The 24,922-nt window shown below is 40.6% G+C and overlaps 1 protein-coding gene across 1 annotated transcript in view; it reads left to right on the top strand.

Moving 5' to 3' along the window:
• The window catches only part of LOC122444287 (complex I assembly factor TMEM126B, mitochondrial-like), a 61,897-nt gene that overhangs the window by 18,448 nt on the left and 18,527 nt on the right, over positions 1-24,922 (top strand). The window contains exon 2 of the mRNA XM_043473015.1: positions 23,054-23,191. Within this exon, the coding sequence (XP_043328950.1) occupies positions 23,054-23,191 (138 nt within the window). The remainder of the gene's footprint in view (positions 1-23,053; positions 23,192-24,922) is intronic.

A 24,922-nucleotide genomic window follows, 5' to 3' on the forward strand; every position in this document is an offset into this window, starting at 1 on the left:
TTACTAGGTCATAACAATCCTCATGTCAGCAGAGGAGCTTGTGGTTTACAGTGTATGACTTACAGTGTATGATTATCTCACGAAGCTCACTTCAACACCCTGAGAGACAAGGATCAGTATCTTCAAAGAGAGACCGAAGCTTGGAGAGGTGAGGAGACGTGGCCAAAAGTCACCTAGCTAGTAAATGGCAATACAAACCCAACGGCATTGACACTATGGAAATTTGTGTGCACAAAAACATGCAACGGCTTCTGTGTCATCTTGAACTAAAACCCTAGGCTCTGGATGCCAAGCCTGGTACCTTAGTCACTCCACCAGAGCCTCCCCTTCTCCCCTTCCCCCCGACCACCCACTGCTGTGTAGTTCTGGAGTGTTATCATTCACTATAGGCTCTGTGTAGTACTGGCAGCCTACTTCAAATGTTTCATGTTCCAGGCTAATATGCACTATTTCATTTAATCCTCCCAGCAATTCTTTGAGAAAAAAATATTATTACCTCTTTTTACATCTTTTTTTTTTTTTTTTAATTCTGATGAGGCCCAGAAAAGCAATTTAGCTAAGGATACACAGCTACCAGGTACTGAGGTTAAAATTCAAACTTGGGTAGGCTATCACAAAAACCTGAGTATTTAACATCATCATACCACGTGCCCTAGAATTTTAAACATTTCCATCTTTTTAAGTTGTCCTTTAATAGTGTTCTCTGTCTCCCCTTGTCACATGTTTAATTTTTATTTTATTCTGTATATTGAATGAGCAGTGTCCTGATGAACAGGTGAGTTCATGATTTAGGAAAAATCCTGAGCATTATGTATCCTTGAGCTCCATTACTGATTTGATCTCTTTGAGTTTCAAATGTTTCCCCCTCTTATGTCATAGACTCGTAGCCTTTCAGAACTGAAAAGGGCCTGAGATATCCTGAGCTCAAATCCCCTTGCTTTAGTATGACAAAACTCTGACTCAGAAAGTTTCGGTCCCTCTTTCACAAATCATAGCAGGAAGAGAATCAAGTTATAAATCCCGAAGCTAGCAATCACAGAGCCAGAGCTCCAGGCCTTTGCCCCAGGCCATGCCAGCAATCAACAGAGATGATGGAGAGAAGCACCCGGTCTCAGATCAGTTCAAAGTGCTGGTGAGCTCTTTGCTGAGCTCTCTGGCTACAACCTCTTCAAAGACAAGGTATATAGGAAGGCCATAATAGACCCCTATTCACTTAACTTCCATGTGGAAGCATTCCCTTGATAGTTTGGGTTTAAAAGACCCCTTTTAGCCCTTAATTGAAGCATCTGGCAGATACAGTAAACAGAATAACAGAATCACATAAGCAGCGAGCTAGCTTCCCAATGTTATCTTCTGGTGGGAGGGGAAAGGTGTTCTATCCCAAAACGGGAAATAAAATGATAGGCATTTGAGGGAGGGTGCTTTCCTCAGTTGAGACTCCTGGGTAAGCTGTTCTGTGAAGTGGTGACTTCACCAAGAACATCTGGTGCATTCTAACCATTACTTAGGATGCCATTTAAAAGACTTATTTACACTGAACAATCTGTTTTGGCCTTTTCTGTTTACAACCCAAATTTGTCAAGCTTGATTCATTAATAAGCCATGTGAATAGGACAGGCCTCATCTCTAGGCTGAGCTGGAAAATGAACGCGACCAAAAAAAATTTAGCCTTCCGACCTCAGGCTGGCAGATTTTCTTGGGTTGTTTTCTCCTTTCTCCTTCTCCTCCTCCTTCTTTTAATCTTTTCCTTTTTTTTTTTTCTAAATAATTGCTCTTGCATAATACACAGGAACTTAAGTTAAAAATGTAACTGAAAATATTGCTTTTATTTGGAAAATACCAGTGCTTCCCTGGTGGCTCAGACGGTAAAGAATCTGCCTGCAGTGCAGGAGACCCAGGTTCAATCCCTGTGTCAGGAAGATCCCCAGGAGAAGAGAATGGCAACCCACCCCGGTATTCATGCCTGGAGGATTCCATGGACAGAGGAGCCTGGCCTGCTACAGTCCATGGGGCCACAAAGAGTTGGACGTGACTGACCGACTAATACAACACATGCTAACTGCTGAAAAGATTATTCTCATACCACCCACCAAAGTGTTCCATTGTACAGTATGGAGTCCAGGCAGATACATACAGTTAGGGTCCATGAAACTGTCACAGAAGGGAGATCATTGCTTACTGTGGTCCTCAAGGGCCTTCTTTACTCATGGCTTTAATGAAAGAAAGAAGGAGGACTTCCCTTCTTAGTCATCCAGTGGTTAAGACTCTGCTCTTCCAACGCAGGGTTCGTGGGTTTGAACCCAGGTTGGGGAACTAAGATCAGGAACACCCTGTGGTGCCGCAAAAGTGAAAGAAAGAAGGAGCATAAGCATTTAAGATAAATAGGATGAAACAACATTTTGCATCTAATTGGTGGGGGGAAAAGGCAACCCTCAGGCATGAAGGGGCTTAAGACAGACATACATCTTCAACAATCTGACGTCCACTCCTGAACAACTGAGCATTGGTCTACACTTCAAACATTTTTCGTTTATACAGAGTTTGCAAGCGATGGCTCTGAACTCCCAATCTCTCCTCAGGTAGCAAGAATATCACAGTTCATTTACATTTGGCAACCATCTTTGTCAATTTAAAAGCAATCTTTCTTAACTCTACCCAGAAAATGTATAGGATGAATGAAGACTTCGGGAGAGAGATAATTATTTTTCACAAAACATCAATTAGATCTTTTTTCCAATAGCAATTTTTCTGTTTTAAAAGTTATTTTAAAATGTACATACAGTAAATTTCGCATTTTTGGTGTCCAGTTCTACGAGTTTCAACAAATGTTTAGTGTTATATGATCACCATCACAATCAAGAGATAAAAAGTTCCATCACCTAAAACACTGCCCAGTGCATCCACTTTCCTCATCCCACCCATCAGCTCTGAGCACCACTCATCTGTTCTCCAAATGTCATAAAAATGAAACCATAGAGCTATTTGAACTGGATTTCTTTCACTTAGCATAACACATTTCAGATTCATTTATGTTGGTGCATGTACCTGTACCTTATTCTTTTTTTACTGCCAAGCAGTCCATTTTATGGGTGCACTGCGGTTTCTTTATCCACTCACCAGCTAAAGGGTATTGAGCTCTTTCCAGATGTTGCTGATTATGAAAAAGCAGCTATAAACATTCATGTATAGGTGTTTGTGTGAAAATAAGTTTTTCTGTCTTTTGTCCTATGAGTGCAATTTCTGAGTCATATGCTAAGTATATGTTTAACTTTATACCAAAATGTCAAACTGTTTTCCAGGATGGCAGTACCATTTTGCATTCCCATCAGCAATGTATAAATAACACGGTTCTTCCCATCCTTTCGGGGATTTGATGTTGCCACTATTTTTTACTTTAGGCATCGTGATAGATATGCAGTATAGCTCACTGTGGCTTTAATTTGTATTTTTCTAATTTTAATGATGTTGAGCACCTTTTCATATGTTTATTTACCTTCTGTACATACAGATTTTTAAAACAGTCTTTATCTGATTTCAAATGTAATACATGCTTGTTATAAAAGTTTAAATGTTAGAGAAATATGTTATATTGAATACAAAAGTTTAATAATTTTACTTTCTAGTCATAGCTACTGTTAACACCTTAGTGTATGTTTTTCCATGTATAAGCTAACATATATAGTATTTATAGCAGTACAAAAGTGGTGGTATTTTATACATACTGTTTGAAAACTTGCTTTTAATCATGTAATAATAATCTTGGATAGTTTTTCACATTGTGTTATTCAGTTGTCTTGTGTCATATTGTAAGAGAAATGGAGGAAGTCTTGTTCAGGCTTCAGAAGCAGGGGAGCAGGTCTCTGTCCTGCTTCTGACCTGCCTGGACACTGTCTGGTTCTGTGCCTGCCTGTAAGCACAGCAAGTTAGATGGTACTTCAGATAAGAAAGGGAGGGCTTCCCTGGTGGCTCAGTGGTAAAGAATCTGCCTGCCAATGCAGGAGACATGGATACAATCCCTGATCTGGAAAGACCCGTCATGCTGCACAGCAACTAAGCCTGTGCAGCCCAACCACTGAGCCTGCGCTCTAGAGCCTGGGAGTCACAATCCCTGAGCCCATGTGCCACAACTACCGAAGCCCTGGCACCCTGGAGCCCGTGCTCCACAACAAAAGAAGCCACAGCAATGAGAAACCCTCACACCACAACTAGAGAGGAGCCCCTGCTCACAACTAGAGAAAACCCAGTTAAGGAACAAAGGCCCAGCACGGCCAAAAAGAAGGAGGAAAAAAGGGAATGGGTCTTGGACTCTCTTAAGCCCCTGAGGACCTGGGATCAGCCCCTTTGGATCTAAAAAGTCATATAACTCACAAGGTGAAACAAACAGCATTGTGAAAGTTAGAGCTGCATTTTTGTGTGCAAACTGATGATGGCATGTTTGCAGCCTGGGATTATAATCGGGAATCCCCCAAACTGCAATCTGAAGTCTCACCTCTGGGGTGGACACACCACCCTGGATCCTTTTCCAGTTGGGGCTCCAGACAACTGTCGCTCAGGACTTCCCAGTGCTGTTCAAGTCTGGATGTAGGTCAGCCCAATTTGGTGATGTATATGCTATAACTTCTCTCTATTGTTCCTATTTCTTTTCTTTTACTGACTTTATATTGAAATTAAGTCAAATAATCTTCTATAAAAAATTGAAATTGTTTGTGTTTAATTTATTTTTTATTTGTGTGGTTTCTCTTGCTAATGAATCCTTTAAACCTAAAATGAAAGTAAAACTTATAGCAAAACATTTATTTTCTAATGAAATAGAATTTTTTCTGATTTTAAGTACAAAAGATCACATTTTGATGATTCTATATCTTTAAAGATAATAGCAATGAGTATTTCTAGGATATTTGAGTAAAATTTTAAAGTTGTACAAACTTCCTGATTGCACATTTCTCAGTTCAGAACTGAGAACTTTGTTGCAGCAGTAAGAACTATTTTAGAAAGATGCCTAAAAGATGATGCTGTGAAAGTGCTGCACTAAATATGCCAGCAAATTTGGAAAACTCAGCAGTGGCTACAGGACTGGAAAAGGTCAGTTTTCATTCCAATCCCAAAGAAAGGCAATGCCAAAGAATGCTCAAACTACCACGCAATTGCACTCATCTCACACGCTAGCAAAGTAATGCTCAAAATTCTCCAAGCCAGGCTTCAGCAATACATGAACCATGAACTTCCAGATGTTCAAGCTGGTTTTAGAAAAGGCAGAGGAGCCAGAGATCAAATTGCCAACATCCACTGGATCATTGAAAAACCAAGAGAGTTCCAGAAAAACATATATTTCTGCTTTATTGTCTATGCCAAAGCCTTTGACTGTGTGGATCACAATAAACTGTGGAAAATTCTGAAAGAGATGGGAATACCAGACCACCTGATCTGCCTCTTGAGAAACCTGTATGCAGGTCAGGAAGCAATAGTTAGAACTGGACGTGGAACAACAGACTGGTTCCAAATAGGAAAAGGAGTACATCAAGGCTGTATATTGTCACCCTGCTTGTTTAACTTATATGCAGAGTACATCATGAGAAACACTGGGCTGGATGAAGCACAAGCTGGAATCAAGATTGCCGGGAGAAGAATAACCTCAGATATGCAGATGACACCACCCCTATGGCAGAAAGTGAGGAAGAACTAAAGAGCCTCTTGATGAAAGTGAAAGAGAGGGTGAAAAAGTTGGCTTAAAGCTCAACATTCAGAAAACTAAGATCATTGCATCTGGTCCCATCACTTCATGGTGAATAAATGGGGAAACAGTAGAAACAGTGGCTGACTTTATTTTGGGGGGCTCCAAAATCACTGCAGATGGTGATTGCAGCCCTGAAATTAAAAGACACTTACTCCTTGGAAGGAAAGTTATGACCAACCTAGACAGCATATTAAAAAGCAGAGACATTACTTTGTCAATAAAGGTCCGTCTAGTCAAGGCTATGGTTTTTCCAGTGGTCATGTATGGTTGTGAGAGTTGGACGGTGAAGAAAGCTGAGCACCGAAGAACTGATGCTTTGAACTGTGGTGCTGGAGAAGACTCTTGACAGTCCCTTGGACTGCAAGGAGATCCAACCAGTCCATCCTAAAGGAAATCAGTCCTGAATGTTCATTGGAAGGACTGATGTTGAAGCTGAAACTCCAACACTTAGGCCACCTGAAGCGAAGAGCTGACTCATCTGAAAAGACCCTGATGCAGGGAAAGATTGAGGGTGGGAGGAGAAGGGGACGACAGAGGATGAGATGGTTGGATGGCATCACTGACTCCATGGACATGAGTTTGGGTAAACTCTGGGAGTTGGCGATGGACAGGGAGGCCTGGTGTGCTGCAGTTTATGGTGTTGCAGAGTCAGACACTACTGAGTGACTGAACTGAACTGAACCAGTTGAATTATGTGGAAATATAAAACAAGTTTCCAGTTAACTTCATGTTTGTGTCTTAAGAAACTTGGCATATGGATAGTGCTCTATCATAGGGAATAGCAAGACTACAAAGAAATTTATTACATTGTATTATTGTTCCCCCAGGTTTTCCATATTAAACAAGCTGATTTTCATACATACTTTTAATTATTTCACTCACAGGCAATTCCTTTCTGCATCAATCATCCCTATTAACTCATAATATTCTCATGGGAGTTAAATTACTCTCAGTGTCCTTTAATGAATGATTTCACAGAGAACAGATAACAGGCAAAGGAATGTAAATGATTTATTTCTTGTGACTTAACCTTAAACCCCCATGCTTGTTTAAATTTAGGAAAATTCTGACAATATGATCATTCTTAAGTAGAAGAGGTTTTTTTGTTTTTTGTTTTTTTTTTTTTTTGGTTTGGGGGTTTTCTTTTGTAGCCATAGATAGAAATATTTAATCTTAGAAGGCTATTGAGAGGGAGGAAAGAAAATGGAAATATCAGAGACCTTAGTGGGTATTTCCTCTCCCTCTCTTCTAAGAGCATTTAATCTTTTGGTTTTCGAAGCAAATCTCTTGCAGCTGCTTAGTTCTCTTTCGTGCCAAGGACCCTTTGTTTATACTAACTGCACCCAAAGCATTCTTCTTACACAAGTTGTACTACTTAAGCTCTTTTGCAAGTCTCAGACTTTATCGCATACATGGGGAAACAGAGCCATACTTTTCTTTCTCAGCATTCCTTCTGGTCAAAGGAGAATGTAAAGGATTTAATTTCTTAAGCATCAAGTCTTAACCTAAGACTGCTTGTGATATGCACGTATCAATGTATAAGACAACTCTCACGAGGCTTTGGCTAGATACCCTTACCATTTCCATATGGTGACAGTTCTAAGAAGGGACCAGGAATAACAGTAGTCCATTTGTATTCAGGTGGTTTTCTAACCTAACCTTAAAATTAGCAAGAACCAACTAGTGTAAGAAACAGAATAAAATGTGTGTGCGTGCTCAGTCAAGTCCTACTCTTTGCAATCCCATGGACTGTAGCCTGCCAGGCTCCTCGGTCCACGGGATTCTCCAGGCAAGAATACTGGAGTGGGTTGTCATGTCCTGCTTCAGGGGATCTTCCTGACCCAGGGGTCAAATCATCTCCTGCATTGGCAGGTGAACTCTTTACCACTGAGCCACCTGGGAACCCGCCCAACTAGACCTAGTTCTCCTAGCGAAGACTGATTTTGGATATTCATCTGTAACATCACAACTTTTTAATTCCATGAAAAATACACTTATCTTGGACATATTTTTAAAGCCCTTAAAGATTAAAGAAACTATGTATCATCTTTTTATCACTAAACTCCAAATTATAATATTGAGCCAATTGTCAACTTTTAACATTTCTTCCTGAAAGCTCAAAGGCTGTGAATAAAAAGAAGTTCCTTCTGTCAAGTTTTGTATATTCAACCCCCAAACTTAATATTATGTAAACAGTTGGATCATAAATGCCATTCATTTACATTGTCTCCAATGATGCTTGTTTGTTTTAGAAATCAGATAGTCAAAAGCTAGGAAGGGTCAAAGGACACATCCAAGATCATGTAGCTGATGTGGCTCAAGGTGGACTCAATCTAGACCCTTCAATTCCTCCATATGTTTTTATTGTCATTCAGTCGCTAAGTCATGTCTGACTCTTTGTGACCCATGGACTGCAGCATGCCAGCCTTCTCTGTCCTTCACTATCTCCTGGAGTTTGGTCAAATTCATTGAGTCAGTGATGCTATCTAAACATCTCATCCTCTGCTGCCCTTTTCTCTTTTTGCCTTCAGTCAAGACTTCATCAGAGTCTTCCATAAGTTTATTGTACCACGATTGCTTTTCCTAAATTATATAGATGATAAAATTAATTTCCCAGATTATCCAGATGATAAAAATTATAAAAATGAAAATACAGCCAATCATTCTGATCTTTACTATTACCCTGATACTAGTGAATGATAGCTCTTTTTTTTTTGTTTTGTTTTGTTTTGTTTTGTTTTTTTGCATCATATAGATAAAACTTCATCTATGTCCAAGCTTGCTTGGCTAACACTACTCTCCAACCTCTTATTTATTTTCCTGTTCCTACTGAAAAGTTCATCAAGACTCACAGATTCACATCTAGCCTTAGGTGTGAGCTGTGTGACCTTCAACAAATTCCCTGAGCACTCGGAGCATCTGTTTCTTCATTTTATGAAATAAGAGAAAAACAACAGCAGTCTCCTCAAAACGGCTGTAGGGAAAATTAGGTGAGGAAAGTCTTTAGGGAAGTGTCTGGCCAGGGTAAGTACGCAGTTTCAGTGACCAAAGAAGGCATGCTTCAAGAATAAATATAGGGATATATGAAGAGCAAAGAGACTGGGGTTCTAGGCACTAAATTGCGGGTGACACAAGTGTGCTCTGGGCTCCAAAATGTGTTCGATAACAATATAATATACAAGGTAAGCTGTGGTATACCACTGGCAACTGATACCAGCGAGAGTCGATTTTACCTATTTCTTCCCAACTCTGTTTTCAGTGAGGTCAAGTTGGTAGGTTGAAATCAGCCATGGTTGGGGGTATTTACACTCCAGAAAACTGGCAAACACTATAAAGCAGACCTCCCCTCCCCTCCCACAGAGCTGGCTGTTGGACATTTGCCAGCATACCACTGATAGAGACCAGGCTTTGAAGTCAAATAAATCTAGGTTTGTAGCCAAATCTAAACTCTGACACTTACTAATATACTCTTGTATACAAATAGTAGATTCAAGCCACCTGAGTCTCTGGTTTCTCATTTTTGAGATGGGGATAACAGTACTAAGTTTGAAGACCGTTGAAAAAATTAAATGAGATAAAGCATGTGAAACACTTAGAACAGGACCTAAAGCCTTAGTAACATCAAAAAATAGATGATAATGGTTGTTACTATTGTTGTAAGAAGTCTATCAGCCTAGGTTAGGAAAGAATTTGTTTCACGGAAAAAATTTCTATTCAAGTTCTTTTATTGTCTCTGTTTGAGAAAATATTTAAACAAATTTGAAAATCTAAACAAAGACAGTTTTAAAGCCAAAACTCTTTAAGTGCTCTGAGTCTCCTCTGAGCATTTTTCAACAATGTTGGGCCCCAAGCCAGAACATGTCACAACCTTTTTGAACCCACTCCACCCTGCCTCAACAGCAGGCCTCCCCCAGAGAAAAGAATCTGATACAATGCCAACAAGAGAATCTTCCTCCTTAGACTATCTTAAGGCTTTCATCCTTTTTTGTTTAAAAAAAAAGAAAAGCTAAAAACTTGGGATAGATGCAACAGGCTTCAAAATATTCAAATACACAGAATCTGGAGAAAGGAATATTTGAAATTTAAAAACCTATGGTTCAGAGGTATGTGGATGAAGGGCCTGGGCCTGAGGAACCCCTTGCCATATTGCAGGAAGAGCTCAGACACCCACAGGGCTGGTGCCTCTGTCCACTTCCAAGCCTTTTCTCCAGGTCCCTCATCATGAAGGGGGTAGCTGGTCACCCCCCTACTGAGGCCCTTGGCAGAGGTCTGTTTCAGTGGCTCAAGACAGTCCAATTGAGCAGTTGGGTGATGGGTGATTCATTTTTCACTCTGTTACTAGGGCATGTGGCTGGGGGGACAGGAAAAGGAGAGCAGACAGGACTTTAGAACACTGGTAGAGCCCTGGAAGCCACACCAAAGCCACACCCTGTGAGCTCATGAAGGAAGGATGTGGAGACGACAGTCCCATGCAGGCCCATTCAGTGTTCTGGGTAAGTCTCTCACTTTCTCTCCGTCCCCACCATCTGCCTCTTGCTTTTTCTGGAGGGGCTGTCAGGAGCACATAAGGCAACTGATGTCCTCTCTAGCAGGGTAAATCAAGATTTTCTATGGACAACTGCCTCTTTATTCTTATACAGAATTTCCCTGGCACAACAACAGTATCATAAGCTGTATCACCCCTGCCCCTTTACCATGCAAAGTGAAAGTGAAAGTGAAGTCGTGTCTGACTCTTTGCAACCCCATGGACTGTAGCCTATCAGGCTCCTCCGTCCATGGGATTTTCCAGGCAAGAGTACTGGAGTGGGTTGCCATTTCCTTTTCCAATTACCATGCAAGATGAAAGACAAATAGAACCTCAAGAGTTGCACTTTGTTCCATGGATAGGACTCCAAGGGGTGAAATCCTTTTCAAGTTGCATAACTTGTTAACTGACTATGTCTAGAGCTCAGTTGTTTTTGTTTTTTTTTTCTTTTGCCTCCTTCTGAGCACAGTTTTCCTAGTCTGTACCTTTTCATCTCCAAAACCCTAAACTTGAACAATTCTCCTCTAAATTGACTTTTGGAATTTTGCTTCTTCAGGCTACCCTTGAATTAAATTCCCACATGGTAATACCCCTCCCCTTCCATATTTTTAGGAGCAACGACCTCCTTCTCATTGGAAAAGACTCTGATGCTGGGAAAGATTGAAGGCAGGAGGAGAAGGGAATGACAGAGGATGAGGTAGTTGGATGGCATCACTGACTCAATGGACATAAGTTTAAGCAAGCTCTGGGGATTGGTGATGGACAGGGAAGCCTGACACTTGTTGAATGAAATGAAAGAAAGTGACAGTGAATTTTTTTTAATTTCACTTTTTCTTTTTTAAAAAATTAATTTTAAATTTTAAAATTTGCATCCATGGGATCGCAAAGAGTCGGACATGACGAGCAACTGAACTGAACTGAACTCCTTCTAGATTTGTTTCTCCCTGTGCACGGGTGGACCCCCGGGTCTGGCTTGGTAGGCCTCCCAGCATCATCCGCCATCTCTGGGTCTCTCCAGCCCTTGGCTTTTCCGTTCACAATCTCAGGCTGCCGGGCCTGGCCGGGTTCAGGCAACTTTTGTCACTGTCATTGTGGTTTAGTCACTCAGTCATGTCCAACTCCTTTTGCAACCCCATGGACTGTAGCCCGCCAGGCTCCTCTGTCCATGGGATTTCCCAGACAAGAATACCGGAGTGGGAGGCCATTTCCTTCTCCAGGGGATCTCCCTGACCCAGGGATCAAACCCACATCTCCTGCATTCATTTGTAGGTGGATTCTTTACCACTGAACCACCAGAGAAGCCCCCCACACCTTTCCTTTAGGTAGGAAAAGTACTAAGAGGCTTTAGAGATTAAGAGACATTATGGGATTTGCTCATAGTGCCAGCCAGGCAGATTTTAGAGTCACACCCTGTTCTCTTGACTTCTTGCCTTCAACTTTCCCACTAACCAGACCTCCTCTTAAAAATATCACTGTTGCATGAGACAGGGTGCTCAGGACTGGTGCACTGGGATGACCCTGAGGGATGGGATGGGGAGGGAGGTGGGAGGGGCGTTCAGGACGGGGAACACATGTACACCCATGGCTGATTCATGTCAAGGTATGGCAAAAACCACTACAATATTTAAAGTAATTAGCCTCCAATTAAAATAAATTAATTTTTTTTAAAGAAAAAGTGAAAGTTAAAAAAAAATCACTGTCACTTTCTTTCATTTCATTCAACAAGTGTCAACTGAGCATATACACTATAGTCAGTATAAAGGAGGTGTTGCTGCTACTGCTGCTGCTAAGTCACTTCAGTCGTGTCCAACTCTGTGGGACCCCATAGAGGGCAGCCCACCAGGCTCCCCCGTCCCTGGGATTCTCCAGGCAAGAACACTGGAGTAGGTTGCCATTTCCTTCTCCAATGCATGAAAGTGAAAAGTGAAAGTGAAGTCGCTAAGTCATGTCCAACTCTTCACGACCCCATGGACTGCAGCCCACCAGGCTCCTCCGCCCATGGGATTCTCCAGGCAAGAGTACTGGAGTGGGTTGCCATTGCCTTCTCTGAAAGGAGGTACAAGAGCTGAAAAGATCAACATGACACACCCCATCTTCCTAAATCTACATCTCCTTCCTAGAAGAACCCAGACTTTAGCCTATCATATTTTAAATAAGGAATTTTTCCCATCTTCCCAAACTACACAATTTTTATTTATTTATTTAATTATATTTTTGTTTATTTATTTGGCTGCACTGGATCTTAGTTGTAGCATGTGAGACCTAGTTCCCCAACCAGGGATAGAACCCAGGATCCCTGCACTGGGAACTCAAGAGTCCTAGCCACTAGACCACTAGGGAAGTCTCTACAATTTTTATTTATTGAACATGTTCAATATATTTATTAAATGTCTCCTCTAAACTCTGTGTCTGTTTTCTCCATTATTAATTATGAGCCTGGGCTCCTTAACCCCATGTTTTACACAAGGAGCAGGTAGATTTTAGGTTTAGCTGCTCTTCTGACTTAGCCTGAGCTTTTCAGAAAGAAGGGCCTGAAGCGGTTTTCAATGTCACTACCTTATTAGGGATGCATGCTCAGGTAGCAGGCATGAGATACAGCAAGAGTGAGGCAGGAAGGAAAGTAAGCCAACAGAAGGATACTTCATAGTTTTATGCCATTAAATTCAATTGACGCCTTGATACTGTTGGGACTGTCCCTTAAAAAGCCATCATAAAAGCTGCGTGTGGGGTAGGGATAAAAGAAGAAGAATTTACCCATCAGTTTCCTTTTCTACTGGTCAGAGGTTTGCCCCATGGAGTGTTACTGCTTTCTGCACTTTCAGGACTGCATGTGTGAGTACCAAATAGGGTGTGACCCACATCTCAGCATCAGAAGGGAAGCTAAGGGGCTGGAGACAACAGAGGTACAATATATAGAGAAAGGGGCGCCCTGGCAGGGGGCACCTGCATGAAGTTTATCTGAGTACACGTCAGTACCGGTTTCCACAGGGGGTTTGAACCAGACCAGGTGAGGTCTGATGCAGGTGTTTGATACAATTGCTATTGACTTTGATCCTGTTCTCTGTTCCCTTTTAAAGACAGGAATAAAGACAGTTGGTTGTAGTTGCTTTTGACTGTTCTTAGCCCGTGGTTCTAAGGTTATGAGTCTGAAAGGGCTAGGTTGAACGAGTTCAGTATGGAGCCTCCAAGTAATCATACTCCAGCCAAAACTCATACCTCAATAGATCCTGAGGGTCAGGGTTGATAAGATTCATCTTCTAATCGATCAGATAACCATTTGCAGCACTGCACAAAAGAGATGTTCTATCTTTTTAACTTGAATTTTAATTATTAAATGCCATCTATAAGGTTATGGTTTTACAGCAATGTACCAAGAGGGGTCTTTATAGACTATTAGTCTTACTAATAAATTTTTGCCAGAAATAATGACTTAAGAAAGAATCTTAATAAAAAATAGTTAACTCTGGCATATGTTTTTAATTCTAATCAGATTCTCTCCATATTTCTGAATGACAAATGTGGTCTCTTCCTCTTCTTCCTTTTAGCAGAACCTTGATTTTGTTTTAGAGGGGTTCCCTGGTGGCTCAGATGATAAAGAATTTGTCTGCAATGCAGGAGATCCTTGATTTTGTTTTAGTAACCATCTCTCCCCTGGCAAATTAGTGTTGGATCTTGACTGGTCTATGTGTGTCCAGGGATCCCATTCAGCTTGCCAGTAATTCCTTTGGGTGAATTACTCACCATTTGAACCAGTGAGATACGAAGGGGAGACAGTTGAGGGGCTTTGGGAACACATTATACTTGATCTTTAAAAAGTAAACAAAGATAAGGGATGAGTTTATTGCTACTGGATGTTGTTGAATAGGAATGGAATGCCTGGAGCATCTGTAACCATCTTGTGATAGGAAGAGAACCTGCCTAAAGATGAGTCAGATACTCTAATGAGGAATGGTGGAAAAGCTACAAAGATGCTAGATTCTTGATGAGGTCTTTTAGTCACTAAACTAACCAACTCTGGAGCTGCTCAAACTGTGGGTTCATTAAATGAGAAATAACTCCATTATTATTCAGGCCAGTTGAGTCAGGGTCTCTGTTACTTGCAACTGAAAGTATCCTGATGTGGTCACTGGGAATTCAATGTACAAATAATTTATACTGGAGAGCAAACCAGAAAGATACACTGCTTAGAATCAGAAGTTATAAGAGAATTTTATTTAAATTTTTCTATGACTTTGGCAGGAAATGAATACTATCTTCTTTTAAAATTTTCTAATCTTATGATTAGATGATCCATTCCATACCACAAGAACTTTAGAGCCCTGAAGTCTTTGTCACTCAATAAATTAGAATAGCCCCAAACATATTTCAGGCTTCCCAGGTTGCACTAGTGGTAAAGAACTTGCCTGCCAATGCAGAAGACTCAAGAGACATGGGTTCGATCCCTTGGTCAGGAAGATCCCCTGGAGGAGGGCATAGCAACCCACTCCAGTATTCTTGCCTGGAGAATCCCATGGACAGAGGAGCCTGGCAGGCTACAGTCCATAGGGTCACAAAGAGTCAGACACAATTGAAGTAACTTAGCATGCACACAAATGAACATATTTCCTGGGGATGATTTTGGTTCTGCCATGGTTCTGCCCAGACAACAGTCCTGGTTAGGCTCCCTAATTTCAATAAGAAAATCATAATTTTACCCTGGGCTCTACTGATTGCCAAAGCATTTGGATCTGGTTTTAATTAGTGACCCAGAATACTGATACTCCAAGTTCTTGCTAAATATTACAACTTTCAACTCTCTGTGGTCCAGGACTTTTCCAAAGCTCAGCTACAAGAATGGAGCTTGCCAGCATGCACAGAATCCTCATTCTCCTGGAGATGAGAAACCTTGCTCTTGGCCCAAACAGACGGTCCAGCAATGACAGCTGTACTGTTATGCCTCCTTCTCTCTCCCATGTCACCCATCAGCCATAAAATTACTTTCTGAAGTTATTTCTTCAACTGAAGAATGTTAAAGAAACAGCCATCTAAATTCTGTATTAAATATAATCCTACAGAAGCCCAGAATCTTAGTGGAGTCCTAGTCAGAGACACACAGTTTGGCAGCCAAAAAGTAACTAAAGTTATGCAAACTCTTAACATGTGTTTCTTAAATACAGCAAAGGTAATACAAAATTCACAGAATATTTCTTAAAAATCTCAATGATAAGTTCACTGTCTTGATTGTGGTGATAATTTCATGGATGTCTGTTGTTGTTCAGTTGCTCTGTTGTTGTTCAGTTGCTCAGTTGTGTCCAACTCTTTGCGACCCCATGGACTGCAGTAACACCCGGCTTCCCTGTCCTTCACTATCTCCCGGAACTTGCTCAAACTCATGGCCATTGAGTCGGCGATGCCATCCAACCATCTAGGAATATTCTGTAGCCCTGACAAAGAAATGTCCTATAATCAAAGGTGCCTCTGGGACAATCCCAGCCATGCAGAGCATAGGTCTGCATTATGTTTCTTCTTGGAGTTGTCTTAAGAAAGTAGGCATTCAGCTGTACTGACTTGGAAACCAAGAAGTTGCCTTTTCTTGAGCCTTCTTGTTTTGTTTCTGGTGAGGCAATCTCTATTTAATGAACACACACCAATACATTATCCCTTAGTTTGCAACTCTTAGTGGACCAAATCTTTAAGTTTGGCCACTGTTCCAATGTTTCAAGGCCAGCCACCTGTGCTCTTGATCTAACCGTCAGAGAGAAACAGACCTCAGATGCACAGTGATGTCAGTCTAGCACAGGGATGAAGTGCAACATTTCAGGTCCACCATCCGCCCCCCTCCCCCACACCAGTAGTGCCCCCCTCCCATATCTCCGTAATGAAACAAGGACTCACATCCTGCCATCTCAGAGTGGCACCAGCATCCATGGAAGAAACTCCAACAACCAAGATTTCGAAGTAAAATGATCCTTGATTAACATTTCTCAAACATTATGAAAGAGACACACAGTCAACAGTAATGTTTCTCAAAACCATTTTGTTCTCCTTGTGCCTCTTTCATTGTTCATGGCTCCTCCAAGCTGCAGCAACACCAGGCTTCCCTGTCCTTCAGTATCTCCCGGAGCTTGCTCAAACTCATGTCCATTGAATGAATGCCATCCAACCATGTAGGAATATTCTGCAGCCTGACCTCTCCTCTGAAAACTCCTTACAGGGTCCCTCCCCCAACCTTAGTTTGCCCATATGCCTTGGCTTCCCATCCTTCCCCTTTCCTCTCAATTAATCATCCACAGAATTCTGGGGGTAAAGTCTGCAAAGGCAGAACTGTCCTTACATGATAGATGAGGAGAAGGAACTGAACAAACAAAGCGAAAATACTCCTTAAAGAGCAGGGCAGAGGCAAAAGCGAGCAGCATTCATATAGTAATGCCTTTTCTCCATTACAAATCCCTGTAGGCATCAGGCAGGAGACTACCTCATCTGTTACATCACTGTGTCCTCTTTCTGTGACAGCAGGAAAACATTCACGGATCAATATCATGAAAAGCTGTGCTCCTACTAAAGAGGAGATTTACTTTCATGGGTACTAAAATCCTCTATTGGCAGTGCTTCTGTCCCTGCACAGATTATTTGGAAGTCTAGACCCAAATTTACACTATCGCCCTAGTAACATGCAGTATAGTATCTACAGTATGTAAACTTATGTGTCAATATCACATCTGGGTTTAATAGTTCCTGTGTTTAATTCTCTCATCTACCAATTCCCTCATCTATTTATAATCTATGTAATTTTACAGATGGTTTCAGATCTATTGCAGCGTGAAGTGACGGAATGAATGTATGAATGAAAAGGCACATATCTTTCCTTCTATCTCTTCCTAATTTACAAGGTTACACTTGCCTTTTCCCTTCCTGTTTTTTTTTAATTTGAAAATATACTATTTTTATTTATTTATTTAAATTAATTTTTTTCAACTTAGGAAGTTCTAAGGTTTTTTCTTCCAATTTTATTGAGATATAATTGATAGCACTGCATAAGTTTAAAGAATACAGCATAATAATGAGTTGATTTACATACATCATGAAGTGATTATCACAATATATTTAGTGGACATCCATCATCTTATATAGGAATAAAATTAAATTAATTTTAAAAATCCCTTGATTTTTCAACCTCAGCTCCACCATACTACCAGGGCTTCCCTAGTGACTCAGTGGTAAAGAATCCACCTGCCAACACAGGAGATGCAAATTTGATCCCTGGGTGGGGAAGACCCCCTGGAGGAGGTAATGGCAACCCACTCCAGTATTCTTGCCTGGAAAATTCCATGGACAGAGGAGCCTGGTGGACTACAGTCCATGAGTCGAAAGGAGTTGGACATGACTGAGCAACTAAGCATGCATGCACGCCACCATACTACAAACCCATTTCTGTCCCAGGTTCCCTTCTCTCTCCCAGAGACCCAGGATCAAAAGCTAGGCATGATCTTTGCCTGCTCCTGTGCTTCCCTCACAGGCAATCATTAAGTTCTGCCCATTCTCACTTCATGTGCTGCTGCATGTTCCTTTCCAGTCTCAATGACAGATTCTTATTTGGGCCCTCATCACCTCATGACTAGACCACTGTGATACATGCATAACTCATTTCCACTGCAGACCTTCTCCACTCCAGACCATCCTACAAATGCTTTATTTACCATTATTCCTATCACACCACCTGAAGCATATACAATCCTTTTTTTTTTCTCTTGCCTAAACTTAAAACCCAAATTCAAATTTTATTTTAAAAAACCTTTTAAGATTCTTTTACATCAAAACCACCTTTGAGTTTTTCCAGATAGTCCTTCAGTTCAGTTCAGTTCAGTCCAGTCACTCAGTCATGTCCGACTCTTTGCAACCCCATGAATCGCAGCACGCCAGGCCTCCCTGTCCATCACCAACTCCTGGAGTTTACTCAAACTCATGTCCATCGAGTTGGTGATGCCATCCAGCCATCTCATCCTCTGTCGTCCCCTTCTCCTCCTGCCCCCAATCCCTCCTAGCATCAGGGTCTTTTCCAATGAGTCAACTCTTTGTATGAGGTGGCCAAAGTATTGTAGTTTCAGCTTCAGCATCAGTCCTTCCAATGAACACCCAGGACTGATCTCCTTTAGGGTAACCAAAAAGATATCCCTTCACCTTATGAAAGGAGCAATACAAAATTAATAAGGCTTGTTTCATGCTCTTCATATTTTAATTAGCTCTGTCAACGCCCACTTTCTGAATCCAGACGCCAAATGAGCCTTTTCCTTTCTTAAGAAAAAACTAGACTAATCCCCTACTTTGAACATTTTGACCTATGCCAATCCCTTCTCCCACACTGTGCATTCAGGACAAGGTTATACTTTAAAGGTACTTATTCAAAACTCAGAGCTTATCATAAGCCCGTAGCTTATGTTCTTCTCCACCCCTCATCTAAGGCTTATCCACCTTGTTTATCTACTAGAGGCAGCAAACAATAATGAACACATGAGGCCATTTGACTATCACCTGTAAAATTCTTGTGTTGTCTGCTTCCTACACAGCAGTAGATAACCCTATCTCCCTTCCCTATGTAAGGGAAGCTCATGACATCTAAGAGCTGCTTTAGAGCATGCCCAGTTCTCATTGGCTGATGTTTGACCCTGATGACAATCCTAAGATGATATTATTTGGGGATGAATAATCAATGTATACTTAGTGCTATATGAATAATAATAATAGACTCTAAATACTCTGGTGTGTGTGTGTGTGTGTGTGTGTGTGCTCAGTCGTGTCTGACTCTGTGACTCCATGAACTGTAGCCTGCCAGGCTCCTCTGTCCATGGAATTTTCCTGGCAAGAATACTGTAGTGGGTTACCATTTCCTCCTCCAGGGGATCTTCCTGACCCAGGGATCAAACCTGCGTCTCCTGCATCACCTGCATTAACAAGCAGATTCTTTACCACTGAACCACCTGGGAAGCCCAAATACTCTGCTACCAATAGCTTATTGTCCCCCAGATAGCTCTGACATGCATGTGTGCATGCATGCTAAGTCACTTCAGTCGTGTCTGATTCTTTGCAACCCTATGGACTGTAGCCTGCCAGGCTCCTGTGTCCATGGGATTCTCCAGGCAAAAATACTGGAGTGGGTTGCCATTTCCTTCTCCAGGGGATCATCCCAATCCAGATATCGAACCCATATCTCTTAAGTCTCCTGCATTAGTCAGGCAGGTTCTTCACCACTAGTGCCACATGATTATGTCACAATTAAGACAGGTCAAAGGTAACACTGTTCATGATTTTGACATATTACTTTTTTGAAAGGGCTTTTCTGATTTCTTTGGACACTCCCATAAAAATATTAAAAAATAAATTAATTAATATCCACTTACTGTAAACAATCTAACATCTAAAGAAAATTTTAGTAACTCAGACTGAAGCCCATCCTAAAAGAAAACACACCTGCCTACTATTGTACAAAACTAACAACCCTTACTGGTGTTGCTGCCATTAAAAGACAGTTGTTCAATCTGACTTATGAATAAAATGGACTTACTCAAATTTTACTCCACTAGAAAAAAATATATACTATATCAAAATTTTCTCACATCCTTTCATGTCTCTCCAAACTATATCTCCAGGCCTTTACTCTTAAGGAACGATAAAAAAGAAGATGAAGAAAAACAACCCAGTGGGAGTGTCAGGGTCAAATTGGCTCAGACTTTACAAAATTATGGGTGGAAAAAAATTTACCTGAGAGACTGAACAGGTGATGAAATTTTACCCTGAGAATAAGTATCATAATCCAGGGAAAACTGAATGATTTTTTAAAACATCACTTTACTGTTAAAATATTTAAAGAAGTATGTCACTGACACATCATTTCTGAAACATAAAATGAGTTACATTGTTTTATAATCAAGACTACTGCAGTTTTCCATTTTAGTGGGATCTGTCAAAATCCCCATCAATCTTCACTGTATAAAACTGTTACATAAAGCCCTGTGAGACTTGACTTGACTCTCCCTCCAACAGATTCCATTTGGAACATTCTGGCCTTGTCAGATATGATCGGGTTGATATGTAGTCACAGGTCCAACAGATGTGAGGTGCGATTCTAGAAGGTACTTGGCTCAATTCATCACCACATGTTATAGATTTAGGAGGCCGAATATACTCAGACTACAATGAAAGCCAGCCTTCAAACTACATAGAACAGAGCCATTTCAGGTGTTCTTAAACACAAATACTGATCTTAAGTTCCAAGACGCATATCACATACAAGTTTGCTAGTAAACATACTTAGGCTTTTCATATGAATCTTCCAATCTAGACCGCTGTACATCTGACTCAAGGCTCACTAAAAGGCCTCCAGAAGCAGACAGTTTCTGGAAGCTATCAGCTTCCTTACCAACCCTTGATAGATGAAAAAGGTGACATCAAGTATGTTTTTATATGTTTGGATGAACATACATGGCTGGGCCTTATCTTTGAACTCGAAATGTATTCTTTCTCTCTTTCTTCTTTACTTATATTCTATTGCATTAATCTCTTCTGCTCTCTTCTTAACTTCTTCATTTCCCATGAATGTTTCAACTAAATCTGCCTTTCTCAAAGATAGCAGTGACCACTCACTCTAGTATTCTTGCCTGGGAAATCCCACAGACAGAGGATGTGGCAGGATACAGTCCATGGGATTGCAAAGAGTCAGACACAACTGAGTGACTAAGCACTAGCTCGACCAAACTTTCTAAATATTAATTTTGATATACATCCTCAAAATTCACTGACACATATATATATTTTTAGCTCTGACACATCTATAATCTTCAATGGGATTCTAAGTCCCTACCAATTAGTTCCTGTTACTGATATTTCTCAGAAACTCAAAGGGATCCAAGGACATCAGAGAACAAGGAAATATGAGACTAATTAAGTAAACTGGTCCAATTATTTTCCCAAAAAGCTTGCAGAATCATTGCATGATTTTTTAAACTCTCCCTGGGATTTTGTCCTCCACAATTAGACCAATTAAGGTCAAACTGTTATTGATATCTATTCCCATTAAAAGGAACCTCAATGGCCATTCTTGAGTCTATTCTTCTTGATTAATGAGACAGCCTTTTTGTCCTTACCATTCCAAAATGTGATCTGTTCTTTAGACATGGTAATCTAGTCTTTCCAAGTGTTCAAAGCCATTCTTTCATTTGTTCATATTTCATCAAGTTTTACATGACAACTTACCAAAAATTGTCCTTATAGTGGGTTTCACCTTTTCACAAGGATTTCTGAACTATGATGAAAGAGCCATAATTTATCTCTGACAATGGCCTCATTATCAAGTTAAAAAATGCAAACTTGGGTTGCTTAAGAAGTTAATATAAATTTGTTGCCTAAAGAGTTCTAAAAAATAAAATTGTCCTAGAGCATCCAAGATGGAGTTGGATAACACTTCATCCATTTTACTGTGCTTGGGTAAATACATCAAAAAAGACAAAACAATTAGACAATAAAAGAGATAAAAGTCACCTGGTTAATTAAAACTGATCAAACCAATCCTTTGAGACTTATTCTCCTGACTAGATCTAGACTGACTAAAAATTGAATACAAAATCAGTTCTAATTAAAAAAAATACTTGTTGTTACTTTCACATATGTTTGTCTTTCTCTACCCTTTACCCAAAAATTGTGGGAAATTCTGAAAGAGATGGCAATACCAGACCACCTGATCTGCCTCTTGAGAAATCTGTATGCAGGTCAGGAAGCAACAGTTAGAACTGGACATGGAACAATAGACTGGTTCCAAATAGGGAAAGGGATACATCAAGACTGTACATTGTCACCCTGCTTATTTAACTTATATACAGAGTACATCATTAGAAACGCTGGGCTGAATGAACAGAAGCTGGAATCAAGACTGCTGGGAGAAATACCAATAACCCCAGATATGCAGATGACACCACCCTTGTGGCAGAAAGCAAAAAAGAACTAAAGAGCCTCTTGATGAAAGTGAAAGAGGAGAGTAAAAAAGTTGGCTTAAAGCTCAACATTCAGAAAACAAAGATCATGGCATCTGGTCCCATCACTTCATGGCAAATAGATGAAGAAACAGTGGAAACAGTGGCAGACTATTTTGGGGGGCTCCAAAATCACTGCAGATGGTAATTGCAGCCATGAAATTAAAAGATGCTTACTCCTTGGAAGAAAAGTTATGACCAACCTAGACAGCATATTAAAAAGCAGAGACATTACTTTGCCAACAAAGGTCTGTCTCGTTAAGGCTATGGTTTTTCCAGTAGTCATGTATGGATATCAGAGTTGGACTATAAAGAAAGCTGAGCGCTGAAGAATTGATGCTTTTGAACAGTGGTGTTGGAGAAGACTCGGACTGCAAGGAGATCCAACCAGTCCATCCTAAAGGAAATCAGTCCTGAATGTGCATTGGAAGGACTGATGCTGAAGCTGAAACTCCAATACTTTAGCCATCTGATGCGAAGAACTGACTCACTAGAAAAGACCCTGATTCTAGGAAAGATTGAAGGTGGGAGGAGAAGGAGACGACAGAGGATGAGACAGTTTGATGGCATCACTGACAATGGACATGAATTTGAGTAAACTCTGGGAGTTGGTGATGGACAGGGAGGCCTGGCATGCTGCAGTCGATGGGGTCGCAAAGAGTCAGACATGACTGAGCAACTGAACTGAACCCTTTACTGATGACATTGCATCAAAAAGTGACTAAAGCCCTCATGGTAAACTGCTTCTTTAGGAGTTTGAACAAAATTGTGTGTTTGTTTCTCTTCCCTGCACAGATGGAGATCAATTACAGAAATATTCTCAACCCTTAGAAGGGACAACGGAACTCTCCTCCTGGTGGTCATCACAGGTATGGCCCTGGCAGTGGCCATTCAGGGCGAGCAGTATTCCACTATCAGAGAGACACCTCTGAGGTACTGCCAGAACCAGGAGTTCAGAATCTTGGCTTTGTCACCCACTGTTGCTCCAGTAACCAAGACTGGGTCTTAGACAACCAAGTGTGCACCTGTGGGAATCCCAAGATTTATTTGGAGAAAAACACTGGTAGAAATTGGACATGTAGTCAATAGCCATGAAGACTTGCATATGTGTGTTGATGGACTCATATTTGTGTTTAGCAGCTTTAGATATTGGGATTACACTTACAGTTTCCAATTAGAATATGTATAATCGGCCTCCCTGACTCAACTCTAAATTTCTCAAGGGCAACTATTCAGTATGAATAGAGTTTAATTGGTTGATGATAGAATGAAAATAACCTCTAGAGGTTTAAATCTATAGAAATGAAGAACAATTAAAAGTAGGTCAAGAACTTCCTATCTTAACCTGTGTTCCACACAGAAGACCTTGAAAATAATTTTTAAACTGTGTGACATTAGAAAATGTAGCCATAAGAGGTTAACTAAATTAATATAATTTAATATCCAGTGTGATCATGTGGTGGTGTCCCCTTATTTACCTTTCAGAATACCCAAAAATAAACTTCTATTTCTGCTTGTTATTCAGAAAGAGTAGCCCAAAAAGAATCTGACCAGACATGGGTTTGATCCCTGATCCAGGAAGATCCCACATGCTGCTAAGCCTGCGCACCACAACCACTGAGCCCATGTGCCGCAACTACTGAAGCCAGGGGCCCTAGAGCCCGTGCTCCACAGCAAGAGAGGCCACCACAAATGAGAAGCCTGCGCATCACAACTAGAGAAAAGCCCTTGCAGCAATGAAGACCCAGCACAGCCAATAAATACATAAATAAATAAAATTATACATATGTAAATAAAAAAGAACCTGACCAAGAGTAATGGGGTGAATGTGATTTAGCTACTGACTTTTATGATTCTGATTCTGACATTTAACTTCCTTCCAAGTGTATTTCCTCATCTGTTAAACGAGGATCATATTTGTCTGTGACTCTGAGTTGTTATAAAAGCTTACATAACATTTAAAGGTATTTTATAATGTAAACTATTCTATATTAGAAGTGTTTGAGCACTCCTTCAGTCAATGAATGTATTTTAAGCAGTATTCATTTGTGGGCCATTTGCTATCACTGGGAAGAAAAAAAAAAGCTGGTTCTCTATGGGGCATATTCATACAGATAGGGTCACTGCTTTGCAAAACTATATTGAAACAGAGTCCTCTGCATAAAGTAGTCCTGAGCGTAAAGCCATTATTTCAACACAGAAACATTCAGCTATAATTCCTGAAGCATTTCCAAAAATGGAAGGGAAATCAGCATGCTGGGATCTTTGGAAGGTACAGCTGGCTCAGGCCAACAGCTTACCTATTTGCTTTGATTTCAACTCCTGGCTCAGAGCAGGTAGTATTATCCCTGTTGATGTCGACAGAATATATCGCTCACTGCTAACCTCATGCTAATGCAGAGGAAGCATCACCATTTGGGAAGCAATTCTTACTGACTAGGTTACAAAGTTGAATGGATTAAGCAATACATGTCAGAAAAAATTTTGTAAAGAAGTTCTATGCAAAGGACATGAGACATTTATAGACTCCCCAAAGTTTCAAATATTTCCTGTCTGTTTTTGTTTAACTTATTCTTACTATGCAATGCAGTTTGGTATTTGACAAATACAAAACCAACTAAGAAAAAGAAACAATTTTTTATTTTTCCTGGTGAGTGAACCAGG

The sequence above is a fragment of the Cervus canadensis genome, chromosome 6, assembly GCF_019320065.1.
Source record: "Cervus canadensis isolate Bull #8, Minnesota chromosome 6, ASM1932006v1, whole genome shotgun sequence".
NCBI lineage: Eukaryota > Metazoa > Chordata > Mammalia > Artiodactyla > Cervidae > Cervus > Cervus canadensis.